The 17,058-nt window shown below is 44.5% G+C and overlaps 1 protein-coding gene across 1 annotated transcript in view; it reads right to left on the bottom strand.

The window, feature by feature from the left end:
• Positions 1 to 750: 750 nt before the first annotated feature.
• The window catches only part of suco (SUN domain containing ossification factor), a 42,953-nt gene continuing 26,645 nt past the window's right edge, over positions 751 to 17,058 (bottom strand). Inside the window, 19 exon segments of the mRNA XM_079351382.1 lie at positions 751 to 2,039; positions 3,318 to 3,373; positions 4,165 to 4,256; positions 4,426 to 4,580; positions 5,319 to 5,423; positions 5,620 to 5,707; positions 5,949 to 7,259; positions 8,160 to 8,244; positions 9,824 to 9,907; positions 10,755 to 10,820; positions 11,088 to 11,179; positions 11,960 to 12,015; positions 12,282 to 12,302; positions 13,879 to 13,984; positions 14,473 to 14,580; positions 14,669 to 14,736; positions 14,931 to 15,058; positions 15,571 to 15,624; positions 15,627 to 15,681. Of these exon segments, the coding sequence (XP_079207508.1) occupies positions 1,482 to 2,039; positions 3,318 to 3,373; positions 4,165 to 4,256; positions 4,426 to 4,580; positions 5,319 to 5,423; positions 5,620 to 5,707; positions 5,949 to 7,259; positions 8,160 to 8,244; positions 9,824 to 9,907; positions 10,755 to 10,820; positions 11,088 to 11,179; positions 11,960 to 12,015; positions 12,282 to 12,302; positions 13,879 to 13,984; positions 14,473 to 14,580; positions 14,669 to 14,736; positions 14,931 to 15,058; positions 15,571 to 15,624; positions 15,627 to 15,681 (3,288 nt within the window). The 3' untranslated portion in view covers positions 751 to 1,481.

Genomic DNA, 17,058 nt, shown 5'->3' with positions numbered 1-17,058 from the left:
TTTCTGTCTCTGTCAAAATGAACACAATACCGACCACACAGAGCCGCTCAGACGCTGCTCACACAAAGACAAAATGTTTAAAAACAGAAGTGCTCTTTTCACGCCTGAGACTTCGTGAAAAAAAAAAGAGTTCACAAAACCCTCGGAGTTTTAACAGAGATGAAGCGTGAGATCATCGAAAATCAGATGACAAACAAGAAGATGGAGAACAGCAAAGAGACTCGGTGAGGTCCCTTTCCGCTAGCAGCTCTGAACAGACACAAACGCAGCAGTAAGTCCTCTCCTGCAGGACGAGCGACTCGCACCACACCTGAAGGATGCACATGGCCGAGGCAAACTGAGCTCAAGGCTCTTTAAAAATCAGAGAAGAAGAGGAAGAAAAGAGTCATTCGAAGACAAGTGCGCTCTGAAATATATCTGTGCAACACATTTAAGATCTACTGTGACTCTGCAGGCTGACCGGCAAAATCTGTCCTCTGTTAAATAAATAAATAGATAAATAAAACGACTGTCAGTAACGGCTGCAGAGTCCCAGTAGTAAGTCTGTGTGTGAGTGCAAAAGTGTTTGTGTGTAACGGAAGTGTAAACATTCAGCTCTCCACATAACGTGCTCTTACAGTATAGTTAACCCTGATCACGAAACTTTAACGCCACACTGGCTGCAAAAATAAGAAGAGAAATAATAATAATGTAGTTTGCCTGTAGCCTGTTTCAGCAGCTCCTGATTATGTACGTGTGTGTGTGTCTGTGTGTGTGTGTGTGTGTGTGTGTGTGTGTGTGTGTGTGTGTGTGTGTGTGAGCTCTCAGGGCTCAGCCCAAACGAATGTGAACTCTGAGAATCTTCAAACTGCTGCGTTTGAGTTTGTCATTGAGTGTAAAGAGAAAGGACTCACAGGTTCACACATATGCAGAAGATTCTTCATTCAGCTCGGGTGGCCGGTTTGGAACATACTAACAGAGACACGCACACAATCTGAAGCGCAAAGTTGAACACCCTGGTCCCACACACACCTGCAGTCTCGTCAGAAATGAAGACAGGAAATGAGGAAAAGGAGAGTCACGCCCTATTATTCATCCACAGAGCAGCAGAATTACTTAGGACTTTCCTCCAGGAGAAGAAGCGTTGGGGGCGGGGCCTCTGCTCTCTGTGCTCAAAGGGGGGAGGAATTAATGCTCACCTGTTGGGGGGTAATGTGCTTCTCCATTAGAAAATACATGGATGTAATAGATGCGACTATCACCCGGAGTCTCTGTGTCCATCACCAGGTCTTTAGCTTTAACAGATAAAAGGCACGTAACCGTAAACAGGTCTCTGACGGAGGGCGGGGCCAGAGGAGGCTGAGCTCCTTTCTGCTACAGCTCCTCGGTGTCTGGGTGCTCATGGGAAATGTGGTTCTTTGGGATGCAGTAAAGACCTCATCTCCTTCCTACGTGAGTCTGCTACCATAAAGTGTGTGTGTGTATAAAGTTTCTGTTTGTGTTTAAACATGTCCGGTGACGGCGGTCACCCCGATGGTCCCCACACTGATCTCCTTGTTTCCCTTCATCAGCTGCTGTAGGCTGGGCAGGGACCCCATGCGACCCCCCGGCACAGAGGGGAACTGCAGCTCCGTCTGTCGTGACTTCCTCCTCTTCATCGAGCGCTTCTCCTGACGGGACTTGTTGAGGTGGGTCTGCTGCTGCAGGGGAAGGGGGTGGCCGTTGCAGAGACCGGCGGAGGAGAAGACTGGGGAGGGAGGGGAGAGGCGGCTTGTGTAGGACTCCTCAGAGTGTGTGGACGAGCTGCAGCTGCTGGTCTCTGAAGAAGGCAGGGATGGTACCTGCTCTGCAAAGGAAGGGGGAGGTAAGGGGATAGCAGGAGGCGGAGGAAGAGGAGGAGGAGTCGGAGGAGGAGGAGGTGGAGGTGGCGGTGGCGGGGGAGGTTCAGGGAGGCACGGCTGAAAGTCGTTAAACTTTAGCCCGCCATTTGTGAGCGGGAAAGACGACTCACACCTCAGCACCTCGACTTTGTCCAAAGATTTTGTTTTGCAGCGTTTTTTCTGCAGAAAGAGAGTGAGAACAAGAGGAGGGAGGGCGATCAATACATGGAGAGAAACATAAAATACATCTGCAAAAGTAAAAACATATTAAACACTTTCATACGGGACACTGAGGTCACACAGGACAGGACAGAGGAGGGAAAGTTCACCGGGAATGATGGAAGAAACAAATATCAAGAACATTTGAGTGAATAAAGCAAAGCTGCATGATTTTCTCATGATTAATGTCACTGAAGATAGAGACTCTTAATATTAAATGAACATCATTATGGCAACACTTAAAATATGACCTCAGATAAAAGAAGCAATGCAAATTTAAATCTAATTTAGTGCAGTAAATACTGTGAGTGTATTGACTTCATAGCAGCTGATTAGAACTTTCTGCAGTTCAGAGCAAAACACTTTGATGCAACATTTGGCTACTTCCTCCCAACCAAAATTATTATTATTATTTGTTATTATGTGTGTAATATGTTCTGTCCATTTTGCAGCCTCAGCTGCAGGTTAAAAATGAATTTAAAGTGTTTTTTTTAAATGATGTGGAATTGTTTTATATGATCATTAAAAAAGCCAGCTGTTTTTTTTTTAATTTAATTTATTACAAAATCAATATTTAAGGAAATATGCATGGCTGATGTTTATTTTATTTGTTTTTGCTGAGGAAGTACACACGAGGGAGTATCCCTGAGAGTTACAGTGACTTTTTTGTCTGCACCCGCAGCGCCATGTTGCTATGAGAGTACCTACTCTGAAGCAGAAACTAAAAATTCTAATTCTCCACCTCCACCTCCATTCTAGGGTTCTAGGAAATAAAATAGTTCATAGTTCCTGCGTTGAAAAATAAATAAAAAGTGGAAGTGTTCCTACAGTTTCTAGAACTATAGAAAGGTTCCTTCAGAAAGGTCTGAAAACGCATATTGTGCATGAGACTGAGATTTACTTTAGTGCAAACATTTGCATACAAACAGAATGTAGTTCAACATACAAGTGCAACATTTTTAGGTAAAAAAAATAAACACGTTTTTTGTTCCATTACTTTTTGTTAAAAAAAAAATAAAAAAAATAAAAATATATATCCTAACCCTTTGTAACACAACACAGACTTTATAACTGATCCCAGAGCTGTGATGCAAGTCACCATGTACTCATGCATGTACCCACAGAGTCAGAGAGGGTGTGAGGAGGAAACATGAGCTCTGGTCAGCTGCTCCACACATCAGAATCTCTAACACAGTAATAAGACAGACAGAGCGGCCTCAGGTGGAACAGTCACTGTACCTTTTTCTCTGGAGAAAACCTTAGAGGTTCTACAATGTACAAGTCATCTGGACCTACTGGGGAGGGGAGAGAGGGGGGGGTTAATGATGGAATGAGCAACAGGAAAACATACATGTCACAAGCATGAAGTGACCTTGCAAGTAGTTTTATTAAAGATGCACAAAATATATAAATAATTTCTAAGTATGTGCGTGAAAGAGAAAACAAAAATTACACAACCTAAATCAGACAGAAAATAGGCCACTGGGTTTAAGATCACTACTTGCAAACGTCTACGAGCCAGCGAAGCACCACCATGCTCTATTATTACACTCCTTCAGCCTGCATGTGCACACAAGCTGGTAATGACAGCCTCACACGCACCCACATGCACGCCCACACACACACACACACACAGCTGAGGGATAATGATCAGCAGGGGGAGTTTAGGGTGTCAAAGATTTTCATTCTTCAGTGTTTGCAACAGTTACTCCCTGAAGGCTCTAGCTGCTCGAAGCAACACACACATTAGCCTCTGTGCAACCCTACTAGTGTGTGTGTGTGTGCGTGTGTGTGTGTGTGTGTGTGTGTGTCAGGATACAGCAGAGATACAGACAGAGAGAGGGAAGGTAAAGAAAGAGCCGCAAGAATCTACAGCAGAGATAACGTGATCCTGACATGAAGGTGAAATGTTTCAATGATCAGGGCAGAGGGAGAAACACAGAGGAGAGGAAAACAAAGAAGGCAGGTCGAAGAGGAGTGTGTGTGTGTGTGTGTGTGTGTGTGTGTGTGTGTGTGTGAGTGTGTGAGAGAGAGAGAGAGAGAGAGAGAGAGAGAGAGAGAGAGAGATGTGTGTGTATTTACTTACCTTCCGTAGAGGACAAGTGGAACGACTTTGAGCGAACAAGCGGAGAAACCACCCTTCGCTTCAGGCTCATATCATCGTACGAGGAGAAACACCTGAAAAGAAAAATCCAGTCTTTGTAAAGTGACACGATCACGCCTTTTTTTCATTATGGCATTATCAAACAAGTGATGTATATAAATCCTCCATTATCTCTTATTTAAAAGCAGTATCAGCAGGAGATGTGAGGGACAGAACCGTTCAAACAGGATGTGTGTGTCTGACCTCTTAGGGCTGGGGTAGTGGTTGCTCTTGGGCACGGCAGCAGTGTTGGTGACGGGCTTTGGAGAGGAGTTGCGGCAGCACTGCAGACACAGCAGGACACCCAGAAACAGACACAAGACCAGAGACACCACCAGGTAACTCTGACGGTCCGACACCTGCAGAGGTTGAAATGTAAGGGACATTTGTGTACAGCAGGGTACGAGTCGAGTTCAAACAAGATAATGTAATGTCTTTATTCGAAATGTTGTCCACATGCATTCATCAACCGTTGTATTTAGAATGTAAATAAAGGCTGATATGTTTCCAATGTCCCCTCGTCAGCAGCTGAATCTCTAACTCTCTGTTCTCAGTGAAGGTCAGGACGTGAAGGTTTGGCGTCAGATGCAGAACATGTAGAGAGCACGGATTTCAAAAACACAATGCTGAGAAAAGGTGACGGGCATATTTTGGATTGTTGAAGGGTTTGTTCTTCATGTTCTGTATGTTTGTTCTCTCTCGTGGTTCAAGTTTCACCAGCTGATCGACTTTTTCTGAACTTTTCTTCCTTGTTTCTTGTTCAGTTTGCACGAGAAGCCTTGATTATTAAAGTACGAGTCACATTATTTCCGTCTCACATGTGCTGCACAGCCTCGATTTGCTCCGAGGAAACCTTCAACACCTTGTTACTGAGATCATTTGGAATTCCAAGCAGACGCATTTACACATTTCTGGTTTTGGTTTGGGTGAGACATGGAGAAAAAAGAAAGAAAGAAAAAAGGAATCTGATGAAAGTGTTGTTCCCTTAACAACCATGTGTTCACATTTTCACTCTTTTCGGTCTCTGAACACGACGCAGCCTTAGTCAGTACTACTTTATGTGTAGGTGTGTGTTCCAGGTGTTCCAGGTGTGCTACCTCTCTCTGCAGCTGGCCGACTGTAGCCGTAAGGTTGAGCATCAGTTTGGTGACGTTCTCCAGCTGGCTCTGCAGGATGTGGATGGAGTCGGTCTGTTTCTGATCCTGACGAACGACAATTAAACATCAGTCAGTCAGAACAGATAGATACTTTATTGATCCCGCGGGAAATTTAAGAAATATATTGCAGTCAACTACTTCTTGACAACGCCAGCTTAGATGGCTCTGCCCACCTACAAACACAGACCGATGTTTCCTGTTTGCAATTTGACTCGCCCTGCTCTGATTGGCTTAAACTGACCTGCTCCTCTGCGATGCGGGAGGTGTTCTGCAGCTTGATGATAGTCTTATTGAATGCTCTCTGCATCTCCTCCATTTGTTTACGGTATCTGGGGAAAAAAAACAAAACAACGACATTAACTTAGGGAGGAGCGAGTAGTAAGGTAGTGTGTGTGTGTGTGTGTGTGTGTGTGTGTGTGGAGCCCCGTTCACAAGTTGCACTTTTACAGCGCTGTAACACAATGTGAAATAACACACTGCGACACAAACATTACCTCGCGACATAATCGATGGGAAAAGATAGAGAAGAAATGTGGCTGGAGCGTCAGAGGAAGAAAGCTGGTGTTTTACCTCTGGCTGAGCTCCTCCAGGTATCTGCTCGACAAACTCATGTTCATCTCCAAAGCTTTGATGCGGTTGTTGAGTCTCATGAAGACGCTCTCCTTCTGACTGGAGCCGTGCACTGTCCCCCCGTTCATATTCAGCCCACCCCCGTTATAATCTCCACCGTTCTGCAGCTCGGCGTAGAAGTCCGTGGCCGTGCGGTGGGCGTTGCCGTTGGAGCTCAGAAGCTCGTCCTCCACTGAGTACTCCACCCGGTGGGGCTCACCTGACTGAGTGAGGGCATCCCCCAGCTCACCAGGAGTCTGATGGGCCAGGTGTCTCTGAGGGTCCACAGTGTCTGCCTTCACTGAGTCTGAGGGGGGTTCGGTCTGAGGGGGAGGAGGGGGCAGCTCGGTGGGAGGGGGGATGAGGTCCTCAGGCCTCGTCACAGTAGGGAGAAGATGAACATGTTGCTCCTTCAGGGAGGGGAGCACCACCAGGGTGGGAGAGGGTGTCTCCGAGGCTTGAAGGGGGGTGCTGACAGTGAGGGTGGGAGTGGCAATGCTGGCCGGCTCAGTCTCTGGGATGGAGGCGGCCTGGAGAGGGGGAGTGGGGGCGGGGTCCAGGGCTGCGTCTTTGATTGGGGGGAGCAGCTTCTCCTCTTGGGTGGGGGTGGGCCAGTTGAGGGAGCTGTGGGAGTCCGAGAAGCTATGGGCAGGGAGGGAGGAGGTCCTGCTGGGCTCAAGGAGGATGACTAGCTCTGGAGTGTTTGCGTCAGGGTTGCGCGTGTCTGGCTCCTCACTCTGACCCTGAACAGGAACCTCGGGCTCTGGAGTCGAGGCCGAGAGGGGCGGGGCTTCTTTCAGAGGGGCGGGGTCGAGCGTGGGGAGGAGTAGAGGTGTGTGTGTGAGGGCGGGTGTGTGCGTCTGAGTGTGGACGCTCAGCTGCCTCTTCCTCAGGCCGCGGAGACGCTCCTTGGCGAGACGGGCGGAGCACCAACGGTGGAGCAGCTCGGGCAGCGTGGCCATGCAGGAGAGAGAGAGGGAGGAGAGGGAGGAGAAGGGACAGTACGCCTGACTCTCCCACGTGTTTCTGTCCGCCTCCCTTCTCGTCTCCTCCTTCCTCTTCTGCTCCTCCTCCTCCTCCTCCTCCACCTCCTCCTCCATCAGGGTGACTGTAGACTGTCTGGGCTCCTCCTCCTCCTCCTCCTCCTCCACCAGGGTGACAATCTGTCTGTCCTCCTGAGGGTCTGTTGATGAGGGATGAGGAGAGAGAGGCTCACTGGAGACAGAGGAGTCCTCCTGGGACTCAAGATGTTTCTGCTCTGCAGGATCCGGTCTACAAAGAAACACAAAGATTTTACATTTAAACATAGAATCTGGACACAGAGGTCACGTTTCTCAGAATGGGACGTGACCTGGTTTCTGTTTGCAGTACATTTGTAATCCAAGCTGTGTTGACTAATCACGTGTAAGCAGACTTTGGTGTGCAGAACAAACAGCAAAAAGCAGGTGGAACGTCGTCCACACACCAGCTCCTATCTGCAGTATTCTGATGAATTATTTGTCTCTATAAACAGATAAGATTTTAGTTGCAATGTAATCCGAATAAATCAAACCATTTTACTTTGACCCGCATACTGCTTGGCGCTGTGTATCCAATCAGAATCAGCGTTTCAATTTCATGACTCGCTGGAACGCATCAGAAATAAACGATACAAACGTCCATTGACGAGGATTCAAATTGAATGAGATAACACTTTCTCCATCAGGGCTCCTCAACTTCGGAAAAATCTCCAGCAGGAAACAACGATCCCAGAATCGGCCCCTTCTTTTGAACCACATCTTAAAAACTCACTTTTACAGACACTTCTTCTTTCTGTTATTGCCCTCGTGGTTATTTCTTCACCCGTTTCTTTTGCTCTCACCTCTTTGATTGCTTCGACCTTTTTTATTGCCGTTACCTGATTGCATTTGCTTTAAGCTCGTTTTATTGTTTCCATCTCTTTCACTTGACCACATGGTCTGAAATCTTCGGCCCTCTTGGTCTCAGCTCGTGTTGCCTTTGGCTTTGAGTCTTGTGATGGTTAGGCTATGTTTATTTGTTGTTGTGGTTATTTTTGCAATTGTTTATGTTCTACTGTGTTTGGGTTCTTTTCGCTTTTAATGCTTTTCTAACACTGTGCACTGTTCAGTCTTCTTGGATCTTGACATTTAACACTTCTGTGGTTTGTCTTACACTGCGGCGTCTGGAGGCGTTTCAGCTGGTTTAGACGTTTCTTCTGCGCTCTCCTGTTTCTCAACGCTCTCTGTTGTTGTGTTAGCTGCAACCAAACAAACAAACAAACAATTAAAACAGAAAAAAGGACTTATAATTATGATAATTATTGAGATTGCACAAAAGCACACGTCGCCAGTAGCGGCAGATTTATGAGGCTGCGGGAGCTCAGAGCAGGACAGAGAGGCTTTTGGCTGCTCAGAGTAGCTGCAGGCCCATGTTTGGAAAAGTCTGTAAAAAAAACTGAGAACCAGTCCGTTCTGGTTCGAACTGGTCTCTGCCCCCTCTCCTCTGCTTTCTCTGTCTGTGTTAATCTAGACCAGGACTCCTGTGACAAAAAAGATGGCAGACTTTTTGGACACCTTTGTGTTTGAGTTTTCTTCACTTTTTAAAACTTTCCCCAAAACATCTTGTTTTCATTAAAGGAGAGCAATCTGTGCATATGGTTCTCCCCCCCCAAACCTGACCGCTCTGAACCTCCTCTGTGTGGGGTAAATGCTGAGTAACAGGCTTGGCGTCACAGAGCCCCCTCTCAACTGTAATTCATCACTCCTCCTGCCAAGAAGGAAAACATAGAAAGCAAAGATCTCCTGCCACAAACTAAATAAAGCTGTGGCTCCCGCAGCACATAAATACATGAACATACACACGGCTATACATCAGCCACTGACCCAGTTTTAGAAGATGTTAATGTGAACAAGACCGATGGCCAACAGTGAAGAAAGAGCAAGAAAAGGAGGACAAATGCAGCACAACATTTTGAGTGTGAGCTGAGAGCAGGAGAGCGGAGCTGCTGCTGACAAAAGTTCAGTTTAAATGAGATGATGTTGAACGTTCTACAGAGGACAAGTTAATCAAACCAATAGGAACACTTCAAAATGTCGGATTGGTTTTGACAACATGCACAGAGCTCCTGAAAATGTCCTGATGAGGGCGAACGTAGCAGGAAATATTTAGGAAAATTCACAGCAAGCAAGTGGGCGGTGCCATCTTTGTGCAAGTAAAGAAGCTGTTCTGTTTTCTGTTGAGCAGTGAATGAATGAACGTCCTTTCACGCTCTCTCTCTCTACCATTGCCGATGCGAATAGGTCAAACATAGCACTGACATGAAGGAGAAACTGTCGTAACATCGTTCACCATCTTGGATTTCTGCAGCATCTTTTTTTTTTTTTTACATCATGACCTTGAATGTCCTTCAGGTGTTAAAAAACAAACAAAAGATAAAGAGTGAGAGAGAATAAACCCACAGTATGATGATGGATGGTGACTCATGCTCTTTGTGAGAGCTTTTTTCTTTTTTTTTTACGAGTGCTGGAAATGAAGCGTTTTCTGAGGTGAAACTCGTTGGACTGCATGCGACGAGGTGTGGCAGCTTAATGCTGACATGCTACACCTGTCAGGGCCTTGACTTGCAAAGCAAACTTTTTACAGGAGAGGAAGGATCAACTGCTGAATAACTTTGTACACCGCTGAAAACAAAGGTGAAAGTCATTTCTTGGAAACCATTCAAACTTCGAGGTCAACAGAGTTTTTTAAAAGCAGCATCCCACAGATTCAGAGACAGATCACAGCGGATCGATTTCACACATCAGAATGTATAAAAAAGGTTTTAGGTTCTTCATTACCTCCCGTCTCTGCTCCTCCCTCCAGCTCCGGTTTGCCTCCCAGCACGTTTGCAGCGATGTTGTTTACCATGTTGAGGATTGCATCTACAGGAAGAAACAACACGTGCGAAACAGTGAAGTTATTTAAAAAGGGCTTGTAGTTCTTGGAAATGAGCTGGCAGGCCGCAGCCTGGGGCGAAATATGCTCCAATAAAACCACAGATGTGCATTTCATTTTGTGTTATTCTGCTTTCCTCACTTCTCTGACGCAGCTTTAACTTAGCTCTTCTCGCTGTAAGATTGAAGATTTTGATTTGCTCATAAAGATGCACAGTGAAATGTGAGGACTGTTCCGCAGGGTTATGCAATAACAGCATGATAGCTGACTCTTTTCTGTTGGACGTTTCAGTCTGTTTCAGGATTTCCTTCAGCCCCCCTGCCTTCTATTGTTCAGTCCCCCGGGCCTTTTATCTGCTTCTCTGCTTTTTTCACGCTTCAAGCAAAGAAGATCTGTGCAAACAGTTCTTGTAAGTCTGTGCGGCTGCAGCAGTCTCAAAGGGACGAGGACGCTTCAGTGTTTTCGAATAAAAGTTTGCAACCAAAACACTTTGTGTGCGTTTTAGACCAAGCAGGTCCAAACAATCTAAAATTCTTTAAAATCGACAGGAACTTCTCGTTTAGTTCTTATAGTTTTAAGGGCCCTTTACTATAAATTGCTGCCATAAACTGTAAGCAGCCCCCAAGCATTGCCCCTTTCAAAGTAAAAGTCTGAAAAACAAACTCCTCAGTCACATGTTATTAATCTACCCACGCTTGTGCAGTATGAACCCTTTTGTGTTGAACGTTTTTAACACGTCTTTTAAATCTAGAATCTCACCAGCACTTGAAAAGTAAGTGTGTGTGTGTGTGTGTGTGTGTGTGTGTGTGTGTGTGTGTGTGTGTGTACACATACTGGTCGCTGAGCCAAGCAGGTTTTTAGAGGCCTTGTCTTCTGACGGTTGATATCCTGGAGGATAATCTGAAGGGAAGGACACCCTGAAGGTTACATTCAGCAATAACATCATAACATAAAACGGATAAACCCAAGTGTATTCAGAACGTTTGTTTAATACTTTATAGAGATACTATACTTTATAGTAGTTGTTAAATTACAACTTCAATCTCAAAAACTCCCCTTGTGTCCCTCATGCTCAACTGGAAAGACTTTATTTTAAAACATCTGCCAAAAAGAACCCTGATTATTGATGAAGTGGAGTTAAGTGTCAGCGTAGAACAGTGGTCTCACCGTAGTCTTCATCCAGGTACTCCAGTCTCTCTGAGGGGTACTGTGAATCTGAAATCTCCTCGTACTCCTCCACCATGCTCGTACCGAACACCCTGCGCGCACACACACACACACACACACACACACACTTTGTTATATAGACATTACAGGAAACACTACTCGTGAACTGAACTACACAGAGGAGGGGCAAACATGTTTGTGAGGTAAAGACAAACATGTTCAGGAATGCTGCTCAGATCAGACGGGATCATTTCAGGTATATTTGATGAAGTGATTCACTTTGAGCTTCTTGTGGAGTTTAACAGCCTTTTAAACACAGTAGCAGCAGCAAACGTCTCGGAGGACCCCGCTCATATGAATCACACATGTTGGTACATGTATGGAAGCTTATACTGAGAATTTTGAACAGCAATTTGGGGTTGATTGAAAACCAAAAATGACACAATTGGGTGCTTAGGACCTCGACTAACAGAGACTATATGGTTGGATTTTAACTAGAATGTATTAGAAGTTTAAATCTTTTTTCTTTTTCTTTTTTTTTTTTTAACAGACCCAAAGTTTTGATCTCAAGAACTAAATGCAAAGATTTTTAAGGGATTTATTTTCAACAAAGGATGTCTTGTCACCGTCGGGTGAAAGAGGGAACTCCTGAGACACAGCACAACACGACCTCAAAAGAACGATGTCTAGAATAAAACGAGTGGCAAAGAACATCCTGGAGAACGGAAAAAATAATGCAGCCGTTTAATCACACGTACAGACATCGCAACCCAAATTCAGTTTATATTGAAACTATTTGTAGTGTTGAAGACCATTTTTAAACATTGAATGATAGTTAAGCTTCAGGTTATCACACAAAGTTTCTCTCTCACCTGATGAGACTGAGCGGACAGAAATGTTCTGATCCAAAGTGGGACAGAAGTTCAACCTGCAGAGAAAATATGAGAAAAAAGGTCAAACTAAACTTCACAATAAGCACAGTTAAAGTTAATTCATGTATGTGAACCCACATCCCACCAAACACCTGAAGAGAAATCTTTACAATGCCAGGCTCTTATAATGTGCTGAGTGTGCATGTTAGAGGTATGAAACATATTTGACATGCATTATGGATTACACTGTGGCAAAGCTCAACCATTACAGATCATTATAAGAGTGCAAGTTAATCTCTGACAGAGAGAGAAGAGTGCTAACCTTTATGTACTTGATGAACATCTGATGCGAGAGGAAGACGGCAGAACGACAGCAAGAGAGAGAGAGAGAGAGAAATAAAACAGAGAGAAATCAGTGAAGACTGATTCAAGCTACGAGCAGCTCAGGCATCAGAAACACTGTGACAAACACGCTGCTGATGAAAACACTGCTATGTTACAGTCAGGCAGGAGACTACAGAGAGCTTTCTAACAGAGGAAACAGACAGACAGACAGACGGACAAAAACACAGAGAGAATCAGAAAAATAAAACGGTTGCTGCTGATCAGATCAGAGCTCGGACTCTGTTCAGTTTATGTAATAAAAACACGATTATTTCATAAGAGAGCACATGAATCACAGCGAGCGCCCACATGTTAACGCCCACACTGACATCACCCCAAATACAATCACTGAAGTCTTAAGTAACTGTGGTCGTCGTCTAAACTGTGAATATGTAGTAAGTGTTCAGAGAAGCGCCTTGTTCTTATTTATTAAACGAGTTCACTGGAATGTCACCTGCATCAACAACTTGAATCAGGACAATAAAACACTCATCATTCGCTTTCATTACACACAAGAACCCTCGATAATACTGAGTGGCTGAGTGTTTAGTTGTCGAAGTGACAGTTTGTCTCTGTGGTCTTGTCATTTTTATTTAACTCAAATCAGCATCCATGAAATTAAAGTTCACTGAAGCGTGCACTAAAAAAATTAAAATGTGTTCACCCCTCAACTTTTTTTTTTTTTTTTTTTTTTGCAGTTTGTTTTTTAGTGAGCTGAATATAATAAATAAACTGTTAGCTACATTCACTTTGTATCTGTAGTTTTATTAAATATTAGACCCTGAGAGGAGGTCCGGGTGAAGAGAGGGGCGAGGGTGTGCGTGTGACGTCCCTGCAGTCACTGTTTCTAAGTGTCAGAAAGCATGTGCTGGTGTCAAGAAGTCAGCAGTAAACCGCTTACAGAAATGTTTGGATGTGTAACTAAATGTGAAGAAGAAGAAGCCGTGTAGCGACAGCACATACTGTGACTTCAATGTTAAATGAATGCTCCCGCTAACAGCTTATTAAACATGTTTTATAACTCATAACTCTCAGGAGGCTGTAAGATGGAAACAGTTGCTCAGATTGACAAAGTTAACAACATGAAGACAACAACAGTCCCATTTGGGCTTCCGTCCCTGAGTGTGACGTTTTCACATTTTAGAAGTCTAGAGTTTAAGTTTTAAAAGGCCAACTATTGTGATCCTCCTACGCTGATGATTTCATTTTCTGAAGTAAGACCAGCCCAGCAGCAATCTACCCTCAGTGAACAAGTGAAACTCTGTCACACACACACATACACTCTTTCACAAACCTACACACACAGAGTCACAGGGAGGAGTTTGAGGCAGCGCTGACGGCAAATTAAGTAAAAGAGGAGTCATGAGAGGGTCCCCGAGCGTAAATACAGCTTAGCGTATGAATGTGTGTTTGTGTGTGTACAGTCTATTATTCAACAAGGCTCAGAAAATGCAACTGAGCATGAATAAAGGAACTGTTATCACTGCTATGTTTGAAACATAAGTGAACTTTTACAGAAGGAAAAAAAAAAGTACCTTCACATATTTAGCGTACAGCTGCTCGTCCAGGGGGAAGCTCTGAACTATTCGCTCATCGCGCGCGTGGAAGGTCCCCAGCTTCACCCACTTGTTGGTCGGATATCTGCAGACACAACCAGAGAGCATTAAGAGTGTGTGTGTGTGTGCGTGTGTGTGTGTGTGTCTGTAACTCTGTCCTTGCATGCCAGAGGGGGAGTTTATGAGTTGCGGCGCGAGACGAGGCTGGAAATAGATCTCGGAGGTGAAATGCAAAACAAAGAATACAATAGTTCTAAGTTAAGTCGAAGTTGATGCCCTGACTTTCAATCTCCCATAAATTCCTTATGTTTCAAAATAAAATCAGTGTTTTAATCCAAATAGTAAGTAAAGTGAAATACAACATAATAGATGTTTAAACATGCATTGCACTGTAATTAATGTAACCACAGTTTTTTGAATTGCCCCCAGGGACCAATAAAGTTTTTTTTTAATTAAATTGAATGGCAGTTTTCCATGCACTCAAATTCAGCGGTTAATCCTGATTTTAAAAATCAATCAATCCATTCACAGCCCTAGTCTTAACACAGGCAGCCTTTAAAGAAGCCGGCTTACCTGTCACTGATGGAAACTAAAAAATCTTTGGGCGTTGATGAGAAGAGCTCAAAGTTAGCGATGTCCAGCTGTTTGACCTGGATCGGCTCACAGAGCTCAATAACAAACCTGGAGAGACAAACAGACAACGAGTCAATAACAACGAAAACTCGGAAAGAACATTTTTAAGCCCTCATGTGTTTGTCAGTGAACTCACCAGATCTTGTTGCTGCAGGGATTGAGCATGTAAAGGTCCATGTTCTCCATGAGAATAGCTGAAGTGCTCTGAAGAGGAGACAAAGGAGTGACTGTGAGTGAGAACGCTGGGATGTATGTAGACGCTGTTTCATGTCAGGACAAACATGACAGGGTGGGAGGGGTGAGGGGGGGGGGGGGGGGGGGGTGAAACCAGATTAATATCTAAGATTCAGAGTGTGTGTGTGTGTGTGTGTTGTAAACAGAGGTGGTGTGTGTCTGACCTTGGCCTCGTTGTTAGCAGACAGTATTTTAGCTCCACACTCCACCGAGGCGTAGTTATTCTTGAAGTTTTTCTGGACCTTCTTCACTGGGTGGGGGACGCCAGTGGGGGAGGTGTGGAGGGACTGACCTTCACAGAAGGAGAGAGAGAGAGAGAGAGAGAGTTACAAACAGTGGGAAATAAAAGAGTGATGCCTGAGAGGAACAAGTTAGAGATGTTACATAATGTGAACACACAGACACACGCTCTGCTGACCACGGCACACGATGGCATGCACAGAGAGAGAGAGAGAGAGAGAGAGAGAGAGAGAGAGAGATGCTGACAAAGATAAACAGGAAAAGTAAATGAGGAAGGAAGCTGAAGAGAAAAGACAGAGTTAGACAATGCACAGAAAGAGTGGCAGTGAGACGGACAAAGCAGAAACACGGTGAGCTGTAACATGAAGGCCTCTTTTGTCTGCAGGAGCAGAGCAGCGCCTGGGCTCGTGTCACACAGTCACATTCGTGTCATCAGGATCCACTTTGAGTTCCCAGCAACAAAAACAGCACCATGAAAAAATTGCTCTTTGCTCTGTACGCGACGCCTCTCTTTCCACACGGGCACACGTATCTGAAAGTGCGCTTGGATTCTTGAGCTCTTACTTTTCTCCTTCTCCACCTCCATGACTTGTTTCTTCCACTCGTCAAAGGTGGGATGTCTTCTTTACTCGGCACCGACGGATCAGTCTCGGGGCCAACGCTCGCATCCCTCACCTGAGCACAGACGCACAAGTGAAGCACACACACAAGAACGAATGAGCCATTACATTGATTTAGAGTCTAAAGAAAGACAGAAGTTTTCAGCTTCTTCTGGAAAGTATTGACCAATCCATCCTTCAGTCTATAAGTTATCTACTGACACATCTGGATTAAGGTACAACCAGGAAGGCCTGGCACAAAGAATAAAAAGAGATCTCTACATGTGAACATGTGATGCTTTAATGATACATTTGAATGTTTTTTTTTTATGATTTTGTTTTCATATGCCGTCCTGTATGGTTGTCATGTCTTTTGCTTTGTATGTGGTGTTTTTTATGCTAATTCCCTCTGGGGCAATGAAGGTTTTATTAAAAAAAAAAAAGCTTAGAGACAGGAGTCTTGCTCGAGGTTAGTTGTATTTGAATTTTGTCGAGTGAAAGGACACGAGTATTTGTTGCAGACGTTTCAGTCCATTTTGAACTACTTGCACTGAAAATGAATCTTTTCTGCTCCTCTGTGTGCGAGACCTTCCCTGACTGCACCAAAGGAGAAGATACATGAAGGACAGATTTTTTTAAAACCAAGCTCGGCATACGTGACCTGTGACTATCTCCTGATTCGCAGCGGAGCACAGTGAAGTTCAAATAAACAGTGATTCATCACGACTTGCGTCACGAGCGCCCTCTACAATAGACCATCGTCCGCAGTGCAAGGCCGTCAGTTTAAATCGCCTTCAGCCTCTAAAGCTTTGAGATGCACTGAGACGTGAATAATATTTTGACGGATTATATAAGCGCGGCCTCTTGGCCCTCACACGACAGTCTGATCCTGAAAGAATCCACAAACTTCCAGAGCTTCTCATGCAAACAGACCAACAGCTCCGACAGGAGTGCAGACAGATTAGGAAGCAGACTTGGAGCAAAAACAATAAAATCATGGACGAAAACACAACACAAAGACGCAAATCCCCAGATAATAGGAAAATTCCTCCGGAAACACGCGTCTTTCATTTTCCTCCAACCATGAGAACAGAAAGTGAACAGAAACTTCAGGTGTGAATGCTGACTCAGCATTCACACCTGAAGCGGCCCGTCCGCTACATCAGCTGTGCAGCATGCTGAATCTTTCTGACTTTTGTCAGATTTAAACCAGGGATGAGTCATGATATTAAAATAGTAATTGATGCATGACAGCCCATTTTTACCTCCATCATCTCTTCTTGACCATGGGGAAAAAAACATCTTTATCATTATCATTAGGGACGTAACGATTCAAACTGAACTCGCCATGATTCATGATGATTCATGATTTTTTTTCTATAAAATGAGACTAAAGATTAATTTTTAATGAAAACACCTATGCACCTCGTCATCTCTTTGACTCTCAAAGTTG

The sequence above is a fragment of the Symphodus melops genome (genome assembly GCF_947650265.1).
Source record: "Symphodus melops genome assembly, chromosome: 8".
In the NCBI taxonomy this organism is placed as follows: domain Eukaryota; kingdom Metazoa; phylum Chordata; class Actinopteri; order Labriformes; family Labridae; genus Symphodus; species Symphodus melops.
Note: the sequence above shows the minus strand (reverse complement) of the source record. Positions and strands in the feature narration are given on the sequence as shown.